At 46.1% G+C, this 16361-nt stretch overlaps 1 protein-coding gene across 1 annotated transcript in view; it reads left to right on the top strand.

The window, feature by feature from the left end:
- Positions 1–58: 58 nt before the first annotated feature.
- TACC3 (transforming acidic coiled-coil containing protein 3) overlaps positions 59–16361 on the top strand; it is a 95298-nt gene continuing 78995 nt past the window's right edge. Inside the window, exons 1-3 of the mRNA XM_077477930.1 lie at positions 59–205; positions 13572–13734; positions 13914–14059. Coding sequence (XP_077334056.1) covers positions 13573–13734; positions 13914–14059 — 308 coding nt within the window. The 5' untranslated portion in view covers positions 59–205; position 13572. The remainder of the gene's footprint in view (positions 206–13571; positions 13735–13913; positions 14060–16361) is intronic.

Below are 16361 nucleotides of genomic sequence, written 5' to 3'. Positions count from 1 at the left end.
CGCGTTCACGTCCCGTTCTCCTCCTCGATTGGCTAGTTCGTACAGGCCTGATCACGTTGTCAGCGGGGTTGTGTCCTGATTGGATAGATTGCTCGAACTGTCCAAATTCAAACCGCGGACTCGGAGCAGAGCGGAGCGAGGCGTCACTCACTACGGACGGTGAATTATAAATAGCGGAGAGCCTGAGCGGGCCGGAACCGAGCAGGTAAGAGAGGCGGCAGTAAGTGACTGAGGCGGGCGATGTGGGGGAGCCACGGTGGGCACTGCGACCCCTCAGGGGGTTATGTCCGTCTTTATGTATCTGTGTGTCCTGTGGTGGTGAGGAGGGGGTGTGTATTCATATCAGTGACACTTCAGTTTTATGTATGTTCATGTGGTGTGCGCATCCACCCCCGCCCTGGGGGCAGCTTCAAGTGATATTAACCATTTCAGCCCCAGAAGGATTTACCCCCTTCCTGACTAGGCCATTTTTTTTGTGATACGGTGTACTATCACATAATGTCCCCCATCGGATAGTGTCTGCTGTGTATTGCGCATGCACAATACACAGGACACCCACATTCCGAAAATAGCCAAAGATGAACGGCGCCTGCGCCGTGAGTCCAGGTTCTAGCCCCAACATCCAAGTGGACATAGAGTTAGAATAAAAAGAGCCGAGCGCAGCGAGGACGTGCCCGAAGCGTGGCGAGCGGCCCTCTAATATGTGCAGTCCTATGTCTACTTGGATGGTGGGGCTAGAACCTCCACTCACAGCGCAGGCGCCGTTCATCTTTGGAGATTTTCCCATCTCCTACTGCGCTGTGCAGGGCGAACACTTCTAGATGGCCGGACGCTATATGTCAGAACATCGGCACTGCGTTTCTTTATCTGACAATTGCGTGGTCATGCGACATTGCACCAAAACAAAATTGATGCCCCTCCCCCTCCCCCCCACAAATAGAGCTTTCTTTTGGTGATATTTGATCATCTCTGCGGTTTATATTTCTTTATCATACATCATAGGACACGAGCCTCAGCATGGCTTCAGAAACTGGTGTTTCTTCCCCCTGAAATCCAGGCTATTTCAACTGGGTCACCTGTGGATGGTGCATGTGGGCACCCTGATGGCGGTCCTTGGTGCTTTGGTTGCAAAGATGGGGGCGGTGCGTGGTAGGAAAGGTGCACGTAAGAGGCCCCTGCCCCCCCCCCGTCCTCTGGGGAGAGCTCTGATGCAGACTCGGGCTTTGCTGCGGCTGGTGACCCCTGCTCTGACCTATCAGACGTGGCTGACCAGGGCCGTTCGGACAATGAGGCTGATTCCCCGTCCAGGTCCGTGCTCAATAAAGCGCTTGTTGGAGCACTTATCACAGCTGTGCGTGATACCCTCAAGATACAGGCGCAAGCGGATCCCTCTGCTGATGTACTGGTCCCTTTTGGGTTCCGCAAGCCAGCACGTTCACATAAGGTGTTCCCGTATTTGCCTTACTTTGACAAATTCATCTACAGGGAATGGGGTCGCCTGCAATGGCCTTTTTCGGTCCCCAAAAACATGGCGGTGCGTTACCCCTTTGAGGAAAGCCTTCTCAAAAAGTGGTCGGCTTCTCCGGTCGTGGACCCCCCCACCCCCCCCTTATCTGGGTTAAAGTAACCACGATCCCGGTTGAGGGGACTCCTGCATTCAAGGATCCCGCGGACAGGAAGGCCGAGGCGGTGACTCGTTAATCGTTTACGGTTGTGGGGTCAGCCGTGCGACCTGTACTGGCATCCGCACTGGTGTTGCAGACACTGAGTGGGCAAAACTTTTTCACTGCGAATTGGGGGAGCAGAACGCCTCCTCTGTCTGCGTGGAGCTAGCAGACCAACTAGTGCAAGGTCTTAAGTATGTTTGACACGGCCCTGGATACTCTCCCTCTGTTATCCAAGGCTTCAGTGTCAGCTGTGGTGCTGGTCTGCTGACCAGGCATCCAAGAAAGCCCTGATGGATCTTCCCTTCCTTGGCAAACGGCTCTTTGGAGCCTCGTTGGATGACATTACTAAAAATGCCACGGGTGGTAAGAGTACCCTAAAGGCCCCCCACAGGCCAGGAAGGCTAAGGAGCCTCGCCACAGGCAAGGGCCCTCTTCTTCTTTTTTTTATTTTTTTTATTTTTATTTTTTCCGCTCACAAGCGGCTTTTTCATCCGCCCGGTGCTTTGGCAAAACGCCCTCAGCCCGACAGGATGCCCATGGACGGTCAGAAGCGTCCCTGGAACCGCAAGCCTGCAACCAAAAGTGCTACTGCATGAAGGTTTGCCCCCATCCGCTTATCAGGTGGGGGGTCATCTTCGGGTGTTTGCTGCCCGGTGGACCTCCCGGTTATCCGAACAATGGTTCTGCGATCTGATTTCCACAGGCTACAAGATAAGTTCCTCTCTTGGCCGCCAAACCGATTCTTCTCCTCCAGCATACCCGTGCCCCCAGTTTGCCGGGAGGCCTTGTTAGGGGCGGTAAGGGACTTGCTGAATCGGGGGGGTGATTGTAGAGATTCCTGAATTTGAACGCTTCTGGGGGTTCTACTCAAATCTTTGTGGTTCCCAAGAAGGAAGGGGTATGTCCAACCTTGGACTTAAAATCCCTCAATCACTTTGTCAAAGTGCAGAGGTTCAGAATGGAATCGGTTCGCTCAGTAGTCGCTGCACTCCATCAAGGGGACTCCCTGGCGTCCTTGGACATCCAGGATGTGTACCTGCACATACCCATATGCCTTCGGAATCAAAAATTTCTGTGTTTGGCAGTCGGAAGCACTACCAGTTTGTGGCTCTTCCTTTTGGCCTGGCATCAGCTCCCCCAGTCTTTACCAAAGTTCTGGCTCCAATATTGGCGTTGCTGAGTAGAGGTCGACCGATATGGGTTTTTCTCTGGCCGATGCCGATATTTAGAAATCATGGCGGCCGATGTATGATGCCGATTTTTTTTTTTTTTTTTTTTTTTTTTTTTTTTTTTTTATCCCCCTTCATCTCATAAAACCTAACAGACACCTTTCCCACTGGGGCGTTTTTTTTTTAGGCGCTTTTGGGCTAAAAATAGTGCCTGTAAAGTGCCTGCAAAACGGCTCCCCTGCAGTCTGTGTGAAAGACAGAGTGCTTTCACACTGAGGCGATGCAAGCAGCACGTTTGGAGTGGTGTATACCGCTTCTCCACCACTCCTGCCCATTGATATTGATGGGCACCACTGCCCAAGCGCATGCAATGCGATTTGGCAGCGGTGCTTCACGGGCGCATTTAACCTCTTCTTCGGCTGCTAGCTAGGATTATATGCGCCCCACTAGCAGCCGAATAGCACCGCTAAAATGATGGTAAAGCACTGCTAAAACTAGCAACATTTTGCCATCAACGTCTGCCCGCTCCAGTGTGCAAGCAGCCTATAAAATGAAAACAAGTACTCAACTTTTGGACGAAAAAAAAAAAAAAAATGGACTAACTTTACTGTTTTAGTTTTTTTTAAATCATTTAGTGTATCCCCCCCCAAAAAATGCATTTGAAAGACCTCTGCGCAAATGCTGTTTGACATAAAATGTTGCAACAACCGCTATTTTATTCCCTAGGATCTCTGCTAAAAAAAATTTTGGGGGGTCGAAGTGATTTTCTGGCAGAAAATATAGGACTTTTACTTGTAAGCAACAAGTGTCAGAAAAGATTTAGTCTTTAAATGGTTAAACTGAGAACTCTACACACTGAGATGACTTCATTCATTGAAGTGTAAACATTGTATCTTTCTGTTCTTTTCTTGGCAGACTGCCCAGAGAGGAGGAAAGACGTTTCTATGACAACTCAGGCAACTTACACTGACTTCTATTACAGAAGTCATTTCCAAGTCCCTCTGTTCTAAATCGGCAACGTGGGATCGCGATCGTGGGGTACCTGGACGATCTCCTCCTGAGAGCATCTTCTGCCTCAGAATTAGAGGAGGATGTGGCGATCACCATGCAGACACTGGGAGAATTTGGGTGGCTGTTGAACCTAAAGAAGTCGGTGATTGTGCCGACTCAGCGTCTGGAGTACCTAGGCTTGCTATTGGATTCCAGGGTAGTGAGGGTCTTTCTTCCCTCGGACAAGTTGCAGATTCTCAGATCTGTGGTCAAGCTGCTGATGAACCGCAAGTGGTCGTAGCTCCACTTTTGCATGTGAGTACTGGGGCTCATGGTAGCATCTTTTGAGGCAGTACCTTATGCCCAGTTCCACACCGGAGTCCTGCAGAAGGAGATCTTGACAAAATGGGACAAATCTTCGTTGTCTCTGGATCGGCAGATCCAGGTGAGCCAACCAGTCAGGGACTCTCTGATCTGGTGGTTGAGGTCCCTGGTGATTCAGTCAGGAAAATCATTCCTTCCCCTAAAATGGACAGTGATGACTACAGATGCCAGTCTATCCGGCTGGGGTGGAGTGATGGGGATTCAGTCGGCTCACGGCCTCTGGTCGACGGTAGTATCAAAGTTGCCGATCAATCTGCTCGAATTGAGGGCGATCAGGCTGTGCCTCCACACATGGTCGACGTGTCTTCAAGGCCGTCCGACCAGGATACAGTCAGACAACGCCACGGCTGTGGCATACATAAATCACCAAGGGGGGGAACAAGAAGCTCAGCCACTGCTCGGGGGGGGTTGCTCACATACTTCGGTGGGCAGAGCGATACGTACCGGCCCTGTTGGCCATTTACATCCCGGGGGTGGAAAATTGGCAGGCGGACTATCTGAGTCGGCAGATGCTGGACCCAGGAGAGTGGGTGTTGCATCCAGAGATATTCAGACTGCTGTGCCTGAAATAGGGCACACTAGATGTGGATCTATTGGCCTCCCATCTCAATTAGAAGGTGCCAAGATTCGTGTCAGGACAAGAGATCCATGGGCAGACGCGCTGGTGGCTCCGTGGGATCAGTACCAGCTGATCTACACCTTTCCTCTGCTAAAACTGTTGCCACGTCTGCTTCGCAGAGTGGAGGCCGAGGGGATTCCAGTAATCCTGGTTGCCCCAGATTGGCCTCAGCGGCCCTGGTACGCGGACCTGGTGCATCTGGCGGCAGACTCTCCCTGGCGACTGCCGCTGCGAGAAGACCTGTCTCAAGGTCCAATCTTTCACCCTGCTTTACAATCGCGGGCTTTAACGGCATGGTTTGAGACCCAGGTGCTGAGGAACTGGGGTCTGTCGGACTCTGTGATTCCAACTATGCTGAGGGTGCAGAAATCTTCACGGAAGATATAACATCATGCCTGGAAGGCCTACATCTCCATGTGCGAGGAGAAAGGGTGTCATCCGCGCTCCTTTTCTATATCCAGGATCCTGCTGTTTCTTCAGCAAGGAGTAGACCAGAGATTGGCGTTGAGCACCATTAAAGGACAATTTTCAGCCCTGGCTTTTATTTATTTATTTTTTTAGAGCGCGCCGCCCGTCTCACTCGTTGGTGAGTACCTTTGTTCAGGGGGTAAGGCATGTAGTCCCTCCGGTGCGTCCACCGTTGCCTCCGTGGGATTTGAACCTGGTGGTGTTCACACTTCAGAAGCTGCCGTTTTGAGACTATCAGGGATTGTCTCTGACTTTTATATTGACTCTTTTTCACAGAAAGTGGTCTTTCTAGTGGCTATCAAATCGGCCAGGAGGGTTTCGGAATTGGTGGCTTGGTCCTGCAAGTCGCCTTATCTGGTCATCCACAGGGATAAGGTGGTGTTGCATCCGCAACCATCTTTTTTTTTTTTTTTTTTTTTTTCCTCAAATGACGGAGCGATCATTTGTAAACAAAGCAGCGTCATATCATGACGCCGGTTCCTCTCTCCCCTCTTTATACTGATCTGTACAGTGGAGGGAGAGAGATCGGATGGATGCAGCGATGTGGGCTGGATCTGTAGTGCCCACAGCACTGCTCCTTGACCGCCTACTCTGCAATACCCAGCCATGCTCTGCCAATATTACAGTGGGGGAGATTGCGGATATTACAGTGGGGATGGCGGTGGAATCTTTCACAGGTTTTTGCAAATTCGATTTGCTGATCCGATCCGTGACTCTGATCCGAGGAACGATGTGATCCAGAAGGTTTTCATCTTAATGCATTCTATGCATTAACCGCTTGTGGACCAGCCTCTGCAGTTTGACTGTGGCAGGTTGGCTCCGCTGCGCAAACTCATGTTGTATGTGATCTTGCAAAATGCGGATAGCAGGCATGCGTGCCGACCGTGAACTCCGTGAGTCCGACTGGATTTGATGTCCGTGGAGAGGAAGAACGGGGGAAATGCTGATGTAAACGAGTATTTCTCCGTTCTGCCTAGTGACAAGACACTGATCACAGCTCCCGATTACATGTCACACACAGCCCCCCCCCCCCCCCCCCACAGTTAGAATCACTCCCTAGGACACACTTAACCCCTACAGCGCCACCTAGTGGTTAACCCCTTCACTGCCAGTCACATTTACACAGTAATGATGCATTTTTTTTAATCGCACTGACTGCTGTATAAATGTGGTTCCAAAATGGCAGCAAAAGTCTCCGATGTGTCCGCCATAATGTTGCAGTCACAATAAAAATCGATCGCCGCCATTACTAGTAAAAAAATAAAAATGCTATAAAACTATCCCATATTTTGTCGACGCTATAACTTTAGCGCAAACCAATCAAACGCTTATTGTAGGGTTTTATTTGGGATATTCATTTATAGCAAAATGTAAAAAATATATTTTGTTTGGGAGCCATGTCGCACGACCATGCAATTGCCAATTAAAGCAACGCTATGGCTCTGGTCTTTGGCCAGCCAAATGATCTGGGGCTTAAGTGGTTAAGCTAAAACTTCCGTGTTTAGCATCCTCCGTCTCTCAGCACCCTCTAATTACTTACCTGGGCCCCCTCTCTCAAACGATGACCAAGAGTGTCTTGGCCGTCTGGGACTCTCCTCCTGATGGGCTGAGACACGGCAGCGGCGCCATTGGCTTGCGCGTCAGTTAGCCGAACGGAAAAGAGGTGGCTGGCCGGGCCAGGGCTCCGTGTGTGAATGGACACTTGGAGCTGTCACTCAGGTCAGGTTTCCCCATTCTTCCCCCCCCCCCCCCCCCCCCAGCAAGCTGCTTGTTGTGGGCCCACTCGACAGGAGGGAGGGGCCAGGAGCACCGAAGCAGGACCCGAGAAGATCCGGGCTAATCCTGTGCACACCAACTGCAGAGGAGGTAAGTATAACATGTTTGTTTATTTGTTATGTTTTTACATGCAGTTTACAATTAGAGTATGCCGTGTCCTTGGCATAATGCCAGAGAAGGTTAATTGACATGTGAGAGCATGGGCATAGTCATTCCTCTCTGCACTTTTTTGTCACCTCTATTGATTGAGATGAGTAGTACTTTGCTTGGCTCAGTCATGTAACCTCTAAGTGGAGAGCATGTTTGTAACACCATTGTACTTGGCAGAACACTTATAAGATAGTCAGTTCTGAGATTTACTACCAGACAGCATAACCAGGTCAATTGACCTCAACCTGTGATTGGACAGGGAAGCAACAGAGGTTGATTCATTAGTCAATAAAACACTTTTAGGTGCACAAGTGGTGACAGTAAAGGCTAAAGCCAGCCATAGGTTGAACGTAGGTCGGTCGCCATCCATGGTCGGGCGCTTTTTATTTATTTTTTTATTTTTTGTTTAAGTCGCTCCAATGACCAACTTCAGTCCAACCAGCCTGTCACGTTTTCTGCTTGCGATTACTGCAGCAGCTAAAGTCTGTAGGAGTAATCTGTGTTCTGCCAGAAGGGTATGCTCCCTAACACGGACTGTGATGGGGGAATTGTGGTGGCCCAGCCAGGTTTAACCCCTTGGAGTCAGTGCCTCCCAGCTGTTTAAGGGTTTAGGGAGGGGGGGTGGGGTTAATCATGTGATTGTAATCATTGGCCCTCACAGCATTCACATGATCGGAAAGTTTCTGATTGCAAGTAGAAATCTGGAGCTTTCTGTTAGCTGCAGGAAGTGCGCAGGGCAAGGCTTATGGGTAAGCCTATATTGATGCTTACCTGTAGGCTCTGGAAATATCTCCTAAACCTCCATGGTTTAGGAGATATTTACAATATAGCTGAGAGCCAATGTCAACGGCACATGATAACTTTAGAAAGGGCAGATCGTGCCATTTCTAAAGGGGGTCATGCTGTGACTGACGGCTCCTGCAACTCCGGCCAGTCACAAAGGAGTTCGCGGGCCCGGTAGGAAGAGGAGTGAGGGCACCAGTGACGTTGCAAACTTTGGTTTCAGTCAAGTGACACATAATGGGCTACTATGCACAGTAGTCCATTATGCTTTACCTTTGCAGGGAAATAAAGAGGTAGTAAAATCCACCAGGGTTTACTTCTTTAACCAATTAACCACTACAATACAGGGCACTTTCGCCCCCTTCCTTCCCAGCCCAATTTTCAGCTTTCAGCGCTCTAGCGCTTTCAGTGACAATTGCGCGGTCATGCTACACTGTACCCAAATGAAATTGTTATCATTTTGTTCGCACAAATAGAGCTTTATTTTGGTGTTATTTATTCACGACTCCGTTTTTTTTTTTTTATTTTTTTTTTTTTTTTGCGATATAAGCGCAAAAATAGCGGAAAATTTGGAAAAAAAACATTTTCTTTTTTCTATTTGAAAAGAAATCCAATAAAATCAAATTTTGTCATAAATTTAAGCCAAAATGTATTCTGCTACATGTTTTTGGTAAAAAAAATTCCGTTAAGTGTATAATAATTGGTTTGTGTGATCACGGAAATATGTACGCAAATGATCATGTACATATGTGTGCAGATAATCATTGGGACATGTGATTTTAGTGGGATATATGTGGGGGACATGTGTTTTTATTATTAGGGACATGTGTTTTTATTATTTGGGGACATGTGTGTTTTGGGGACATATGTGGGGACTGTGTTTGTACTGTGTGGTGTGTTGTGTGTTTACACTACACTGATGATCAGTGAGTAAAAAGCAGCCCATACTCACTGATCATCAGCCGGCTGCAGCGTTCTGCTCTCCTCTCCTCAGCGGTGACTTCCGTGTGAGGAGAGCCGATTGCCTAGCAACCGGCTGTTTGTTTACATCACATGACGGCCTTGATTGGACACGGCCGTCATGTGATCAGGAGGGCCAATCACAGAGCCCTCCTGCCGATCTGAGATGTGCCATGTCCGGGTGACACGAGCACATCGGGATCGCGCTGCTGCGCACGCGCGCGATCCCGCTACTCCTGAAGGACGTTCCTGAACGTCCTATCAGGAGTAGACGGCTCCCACCCGGCCGTATATATGCATTGGCCGGGTGGGAAGTGGTTAAGGACCGGGCCTCCTTTTTTTATTTTTATTTTATTTTTTTTAAGATGTCGTGTTGACAAGTTAAAACAGTCTTTTTTGCTAGAAAATTACTTGGAACCCCCAAACAGCACTTTTTTATTAATTTTTTTATTTTCCTAACACCATAGAGAATAAAATGGTGGTTGTAGCAATACTTTCTGTCACACTGTATTTGCGCATCGGTCTTACAAGTGCACTTATTTTTTAATAAAAAAAAAAAAAAACAGTAAAGTTATTCCAATTGTTTTATATTGTGAAAGATGTTACACCGAGTAAATTGATACCCAACATGTCACGCTTCAAAATTGCGTCTGCTCGGGGAATGGAAACAAAATCTTACCCTTAGAAATCTTCATAGGCGACATTTAAAAAATTCTACAGGTTGAATGTTTTGCGTTAGAGGAGGTCTAGGGCTAGAATTATTGCTCTCGCTCTACCGATCATGGCAATACCTCACATGTGTGGTTTAAACACCGTTTTTTCATATGTGAGCGCTACTCGCGTATGCTTTCGTGTCTGGACGCGAGCATGGATGGCGCACGTTTTAAAACGTTTACTTTATTTTTTTAATTTTTATCTTTTACGCTGTGTGTGTGTGTGGGGTTTTTTTTATTTTTATTTTTTTGTCAGTTTTATGCCTATTACAACAAGGTAATGTTTATTCCTATTACAACAACTTGTAATAGAAAAAAAAGCATGACAGGGCCTCTTAAATGAGATCTGGGGTTGAAAAGACCTCAGATCTTAAATTTACACTAAAATGCAATAAAAAAAAAAAATTTAATAAAAATTAATAAATGGCCCTTTAGGCTGGGTTCACACTGCTGCGGGGGGGAGATCCGGATGTGATTCGCACCGCAAATCACATCCGATCTCCGTAGCGATGCGAGTTCAGCCATACAGATAGTATGGCTGAATTCGCATCGCTCCCGCAGCAAACTCGCACGGGACCCTTTTTTTGGTCCGCAACAGAATCGGATCGCATGGGGATTCACACCATGCGATCCGATTCCTGTGCGAGTCGGCAGATCGCACTGCGATATGCGGACGGATCTGGGGGTGTTATTAACATATCACTGACACTCCCAGCCGTCCGCATAGGGCAGTGTGAACTGCCGGCGGGAGTAATACGATGCGGGAAAACGCCGCGGATTCGCGGCGTTCCCGCATCGCAGCGGTGTGAACCCGGCCTTAAGAGCGATGGGTGGAAGTGACGTTTTTGACATCGCTTCCGCCCTGCAGTGTCATGGAGATGCTCGCTCACTCGTCTCCATGCACAGCCGCGGGAAGGATCCGATCGCCTCCGCTGCTACCGATGGCATCTGCCGCTTACTGGAGCCATCGGATCATGGCGGAAGGGGGGGGGGGGCCTCTCCCTCCGCCGTTTTAAAAGTGATCTTGCAGCGAATCCTCCGCAGAGACCACTTTTGTCTTAAACTGGAGCGCCGGCTGAACATTGGGATATCGGGGTTATGATGGCTAGCTACTGCTATCCGTCCTCAAACTGCACATCTGGGTGCGGCGGTCCGGAAGTGGTTAAGCTGACCATAGATTAATAAGGTGTTTTTTTTTTTTTTTTTTTTTCTGGCTGGTCAGAGAAGTTTTCTTCCATCCACACAATCGGTGGATGAGGGAAGCATAATTCTCATACAAACCTCCTCCTCGCATGCATTCTCTCACCTGGTGTAGTATCCCTGAGCTCAGCTCACTCCAGTGATAGTGAAGATGAACTAATAACTAGGTCTTGCTTGGCAACGTCCTGGGATGTTTTCAGTCGGGCTTCATGAGGTACATGAATGGCCTATAGCAAGGGCATTATTCAGGTTTAGTCAGAGCTGCAGTTTTTTTTACCTAATGGATGTCCTTTATCTGCATAGGTAGTTTTCTGGTAAAGGTGAACTTGCTCTTTAAGGCTGGGTTCACACAGGTCTGGCTGCGCTTTGCAGTCCGTAGTCTGGTGCAATTCCGTTTGCTGATTTAGGTGCAAATTTTTGTGACTTTACACCTGAACCAGGTCCAAAACCACACAGGACTCGTTTCAAAACCGCACTGGACATGTGTGAACTGGCTCCTTTTGAGAGCCGGTCACATTCACATGTTATGCGAATTGGATGCAGAAGGGGGGGGGGAATAGTGGCCCATTGGTGTTTTAAATGAAAAAGTCATTTGTTTTTTTAATATGATTTTATCCGATTTTAATCGGCTAACTGATTATGAAAATGAATCGTTCGTTGTAGCCCTAGTAAGGAGTGCAGGGGGAGGGGGTTGCTGTGTATGGGGTGCAGCATTTGGCTCTCATAGGCTGTCCAAATCTCACTTCTACCCCTCCTCGGCTCTGTTCTCTGCACACACTCCCTCCACAGCCCTCATCTCTTCTGGTTGCCAGGGCCGCGTGAAATAGCCTGGGGGGCCGAATGTACCGTGGTCCTTTGTTTGACATGTGCTTTGAACACAAACTGTGCTCGGGGATTCTTTAATGGTTGTATATACTCCATTAGCTTTAACACTTTCACTGCCAAGTGATCTTTTTCCCCTCTTCTACGAGTTCATGGTCACTTCATTGACCATAAACTTATAGCAGAATTGTTCAGCAAACTCTGCTGAGAAATTATATAACTGATCAGTGAATTACAACCCGCTGATCAGTTATTAACCCAACATTTGACTGTTCCCTGTCCCCTCCTCCTGCCGCTAAATTTCACCTAAAACTGCCCCCCCACCCCTGCAGCTACCATTAGCTGGCATCCCTCTTGTACTCCCGCCAGTTCAGGTGCTGCTTTTTCAGGCTGACACATCTGCATTCCCCCCAAGCCCTATGCCATGAAGCACCTGGGCGCATCCCTTCTCTCTGCACTGAGCTTTTAGGCTGGTGGTGGGGGTGAAGTTGGGGCTTGGTAAGCATGTGTTTACCAAGCCGCCCCCCCCCTTTTGTAGTATAGTGGGCGCATGCAGCAATCAATATGGACTGCTCCTGTATGCCCACTGAAAGTTGATCCTAGTAAACAGTAAGTGTTACTATGTATCAGACTGTCATTTTATGAATGAATTGGGTATACGGATTCCTTATTTCATTCAAGTAAAGGCAAACATTTCTACTGGCCATGTGCTTTCAGAAAATGTATTTATTTATTTTTTCCACAAATTCTGAAAGCTGTAAGTGAAAACACCTCCAGATTTTCATGAAAAATTGGACGTTCATCAAACGTTTCAGTTTTCCTAAAGGCGCAGTTTAAAATTTTACAAATATATTTTGGTATTAACTTGTTACTGGTTAAGCTTTTATTTTTAGTAGGAGTTTTGGAAAATTTGCTGTTTCTGTCTGCAAATAATGATTTTAGTGTATGTATTTTTTATTTTTTTTTCTGCAAAAACATTGCTTTTGGTGAACATTTGTGCAAATATCGGAGGGCCTTTAAAAATCAATAGCACTTTTTTATTCTACTGGTCCTATGCTTTCAGAAAATATATGATTTGAGGTCTCTTAAACATCTCTGAATACTGTGTAAGGGGAAAAATAAAAACCTTCAGATTTTTCGAGAAATTTGTATGTTTACATTTTTGCGTACGTTTATTTTTGACCATTTCGCAAAAAGGTGCAATTTGTTGTTTGTTCCACACAGGTTGCTTTTTATATGTAGTAGGAATTTTTGCTAAACTTGCTTTATATATATCTGTGAATAATTTTAGTGTACTTTTAGCGAAAATATTGTTGTGATAAACACTTGCACAAATATCGTGGGAAATTAGTAGCACCTTCTTTTTATTCTGCTGGTAATGTGCTTTCAGAATATATAGTTTGAGGGGTCTTTTAGAAACTTTGACAGCTATAAGTGAAGAAAAAAAAAAAAAAGCAGAGGAAAAATTGCAAAAATGGTCTGGCCACCTGAGTGTATTAAATGGATCACAGGGTCTGGCAGTGAAAGGGTTAAAAATGTGGAGCATTTAATTCTATCGGGACACCCAATTGAAGTATCAGCCTGACCTTCACCCCGAAGATGGACTTGCTCTTTAAATTTTTGCTTTACCTACCTTTATGTGGCATTTGGAATCTGCTTATTTATAGTGTGGCACCCCCAGTTTGGCCTTATTTATCACACCTCTACCCTGTACACACAGGTTTGTGGGGTGGTCAGTCTCTGTAAAGGCGCTGATCCTTGCTGTGTAATGACCCTCCCCTCTGCCTTTGTTTGGTCACTGCTTTTGTGGTTTTATAGCTGGTTTCCACCACCCAGCATAATGCCCGTTTGTCATTCTTTTCCTCTCTAGAATGAATCTGCAAGCTGTAAATGATGAAAATCTCCCAAACGCCATAACAGCTGAGTCGTGTGACTTCCTGTTTACCCCTCCTCAGCCTACCGGCAGACCCTCCATCCTGCGCCCTTCACAGAAAGAGAATATTCCTCCCAAAAGCATCAGCAAAAGCGTGAAGGTATGTTCTGTATGTGAAGTCTGTTCTCTGACATGCCATCATCTCAGGGCCTGTAGCTGTAGGCGTGTAGCACAAACTTTTCTTGAAGTTTTCTGAGCTGGGAGAGGTCGGCTCTCTGCCCAGGAAACCGTTAGTCACACATGTGCTGCTTGAAGTCAATGCATCATTCTGCCTTCCAGGTCACTTTCCAGACTCCAATGCGGGATCCTCAGACACGCAGGCTTGTGATCCCCACTTCAGACTCCAAACCCGAGAATCTCCTCTCCCTGGATGATTGTACACAGGCGCTGGAGCAGCTCAATCTGTCTGCAGCTGATACTTCCAGGTAAACATCTGTACTGTGTAATTGTTCTGAGCTGCTTTCATCACAAGTACTTCCCTTTTGTAGAGTATTACTCAGTCTATTAAGATTGAATCGGCCATAGGCAACAAGATTTTTAATTTTTTTCTTCTACAAACGAATATGACAGCTACTGGGACTTCATAGTCCTTCAGCTATAGGCAATTAGAAGATTCCTGCTATTGTGGAGCTGCAAACTAATCCGACCGCTAAAGTACAGAGACTTGTAGTTGTTTTTTTTTTTTTTTGTTTTTTTTTTTTCTCGAAGTTTATTGAAAATTATTGTGAAAATTACAAATAACACATGTAGTAAGCTTGTACAAAGTACTAAAACATGGAGCAGTACTACAAGAAAATATTGATCAATTAACAACAGTTTAGCTTAAATCCATATATATCATATAGAATAAGGCAAAAGAAGGTGAAAAAACATATCAAAACCATTGTAGTCCGGTTAAGTGACTACTCAAATAAGTTAGCACGTGCCTAAATTAATGGACTACAAAGGTAGATAGCCTAGACGCCCCGAGGGGGGGATAACCTATATTTCAAAGTTAACTGTGGGATTCTGCAATTATCACTTGGAACAGAGACTTGTAGTTTTACAGCGGCTGCAGACCTGCAGTTTGTCACTATGTGTGTTTTTGTAAGGTGATGTTATCCTTGAACTACAAACCCCCATATACATGGTTGTGTTTATTTATTAAGGCAGAGAACCTGGAGAATAAAATTGGTGTAGTTGCATTCTGTCACATATTGGCTTACTTGTCAAATGTAAATATAATAAAGTTTTTAGTGTGCACACGACATACTTTTTTTAGAACCTGAGGTTGATGGCTCGTAAATACCCAGCATGTCAAGCAATAAAATTAGTCATGTAAAAATTTGTAGCTTTTTGCAGGAAATTACTTAGAAAACTGTCTCTTTTGGTAGAGCTCCTAGAGAATAAAGTGGTAGGTGATGCAATTTTTTCAAAAATGTATTAAAAAAGGTGTATGTATGTACACATTATAATTTTCACTTTTATTCCTATTACAAGAAATTTAAATATCCCTTGTAATAGAAAAAAAGCATGACAGACAAATATGAGATCTGGGGTCAAAAAGACCTCAGATATTTACACAAAAATGCGATTTTAAAAAACAGCCCTTTAAGAGCTATGGGCGGAAGTGACGTTTTGATGTCGCTTCCGCCCTGCAATGTCATGGAGACGGGTGGGGGGGGGGGCCATCTTCTCGCTCGTCTCCATGTACAGCCAGAGAAAACCCAATTGCCTCTGTAGCACACTGATAAGTGATCTTGCGGTGAATACGCCATGGAGACCATTTTTTTATCTTGAAGCTGACTGAACAAGAGGATACTGGGGTTATGGCAACTAGCTGCTGGGATAACTATATCCCCCTTCAAAGTAAGGACATATATCGGCGTGCGGCAGTCCAAGAAGTGGTTAAAGTGGGTGTAAACCCTCACATAGTGAACAGCCTCTGATGCAAAGGGATGAAAATACTCCTCCTACATACGTTTTTACATGTGTATATCCGTTGTCTTCAGCTTTATATACTGTTTAGAATGTGCAGATCCTGTTGGGATATTTCTTCCTGTTTAACATGGAGTGTGAAGTCTGGGCATACAGCTGATTGGAGGAAAGGCGCACACCCCCTCTGCCCATAGGCGCAGATTCTCAGAGGTGTTCTGTGACACTAGCTGTCTGCTAATCTATTTTATAGCTCCCTCCCCAACACAACTCCAGCTGCTTTTATCTCCTGTGTCAGAATTTCGCAGGAGTTATCAGGCTTATAACAGAAGAACAGTGCAGGAGAAGGCCACAAACATATTGCTTTAAAGAGGAAGTAACCCCTGATAAGTTTACTTCCTCTTTGATTCCCTGCAAAGGTAAAGCATAATGGGCTACTATGCATCGCAGGTGGGCTGTTGTCTACAACCTTGTTCATTAACTTCTTTACGAAAGGTAGAATACAGCATACAATCAGTTAAAAGAAGCAGGATTATTAATGCTGTTACCCCTATCTGGGCGAGCACCTTTTGCCACCTACTCATCCAGTTAAAATATTGATCCCATGGGTCTGTGATACCTGAGTCCTTCAACTCCAATGACAGATCTTCTACTTTCTTTAGCGCTAGAGTAACCTTACCATTTGGGCCAGTATTATCAGGGATGTAGGTGCAACAGGTCCCCCCTTTTTAGTGTTTTTTTTTTTTTTTTTTTTTTTGTCTAAGACTATCCGGTTTTGAAATGTCATGTAGGAAGTGGGGGCTAACTGGTCAG

This window comes from Lithobates pipiens, unplaced genomic scaffold (genome assembly GCF_037356315.1).
Source record: "Lithobates pipiens isolate NorthernLeopardFrog02 unplaced genomic scaffold, aLitPip1_a1.2 Scaffold_13, whole genome shotgun sequence".
NCBI classification, from domain to species: domain Eukaryota; kingdom Metazoa; phylum Chordata; class Amphibia; order Anura; family Ranidae; genus Lithobates; species Lithobates pipiens.
This window is presented reverse-complemented; position numbering and strand designations above follow the sequence as displayed.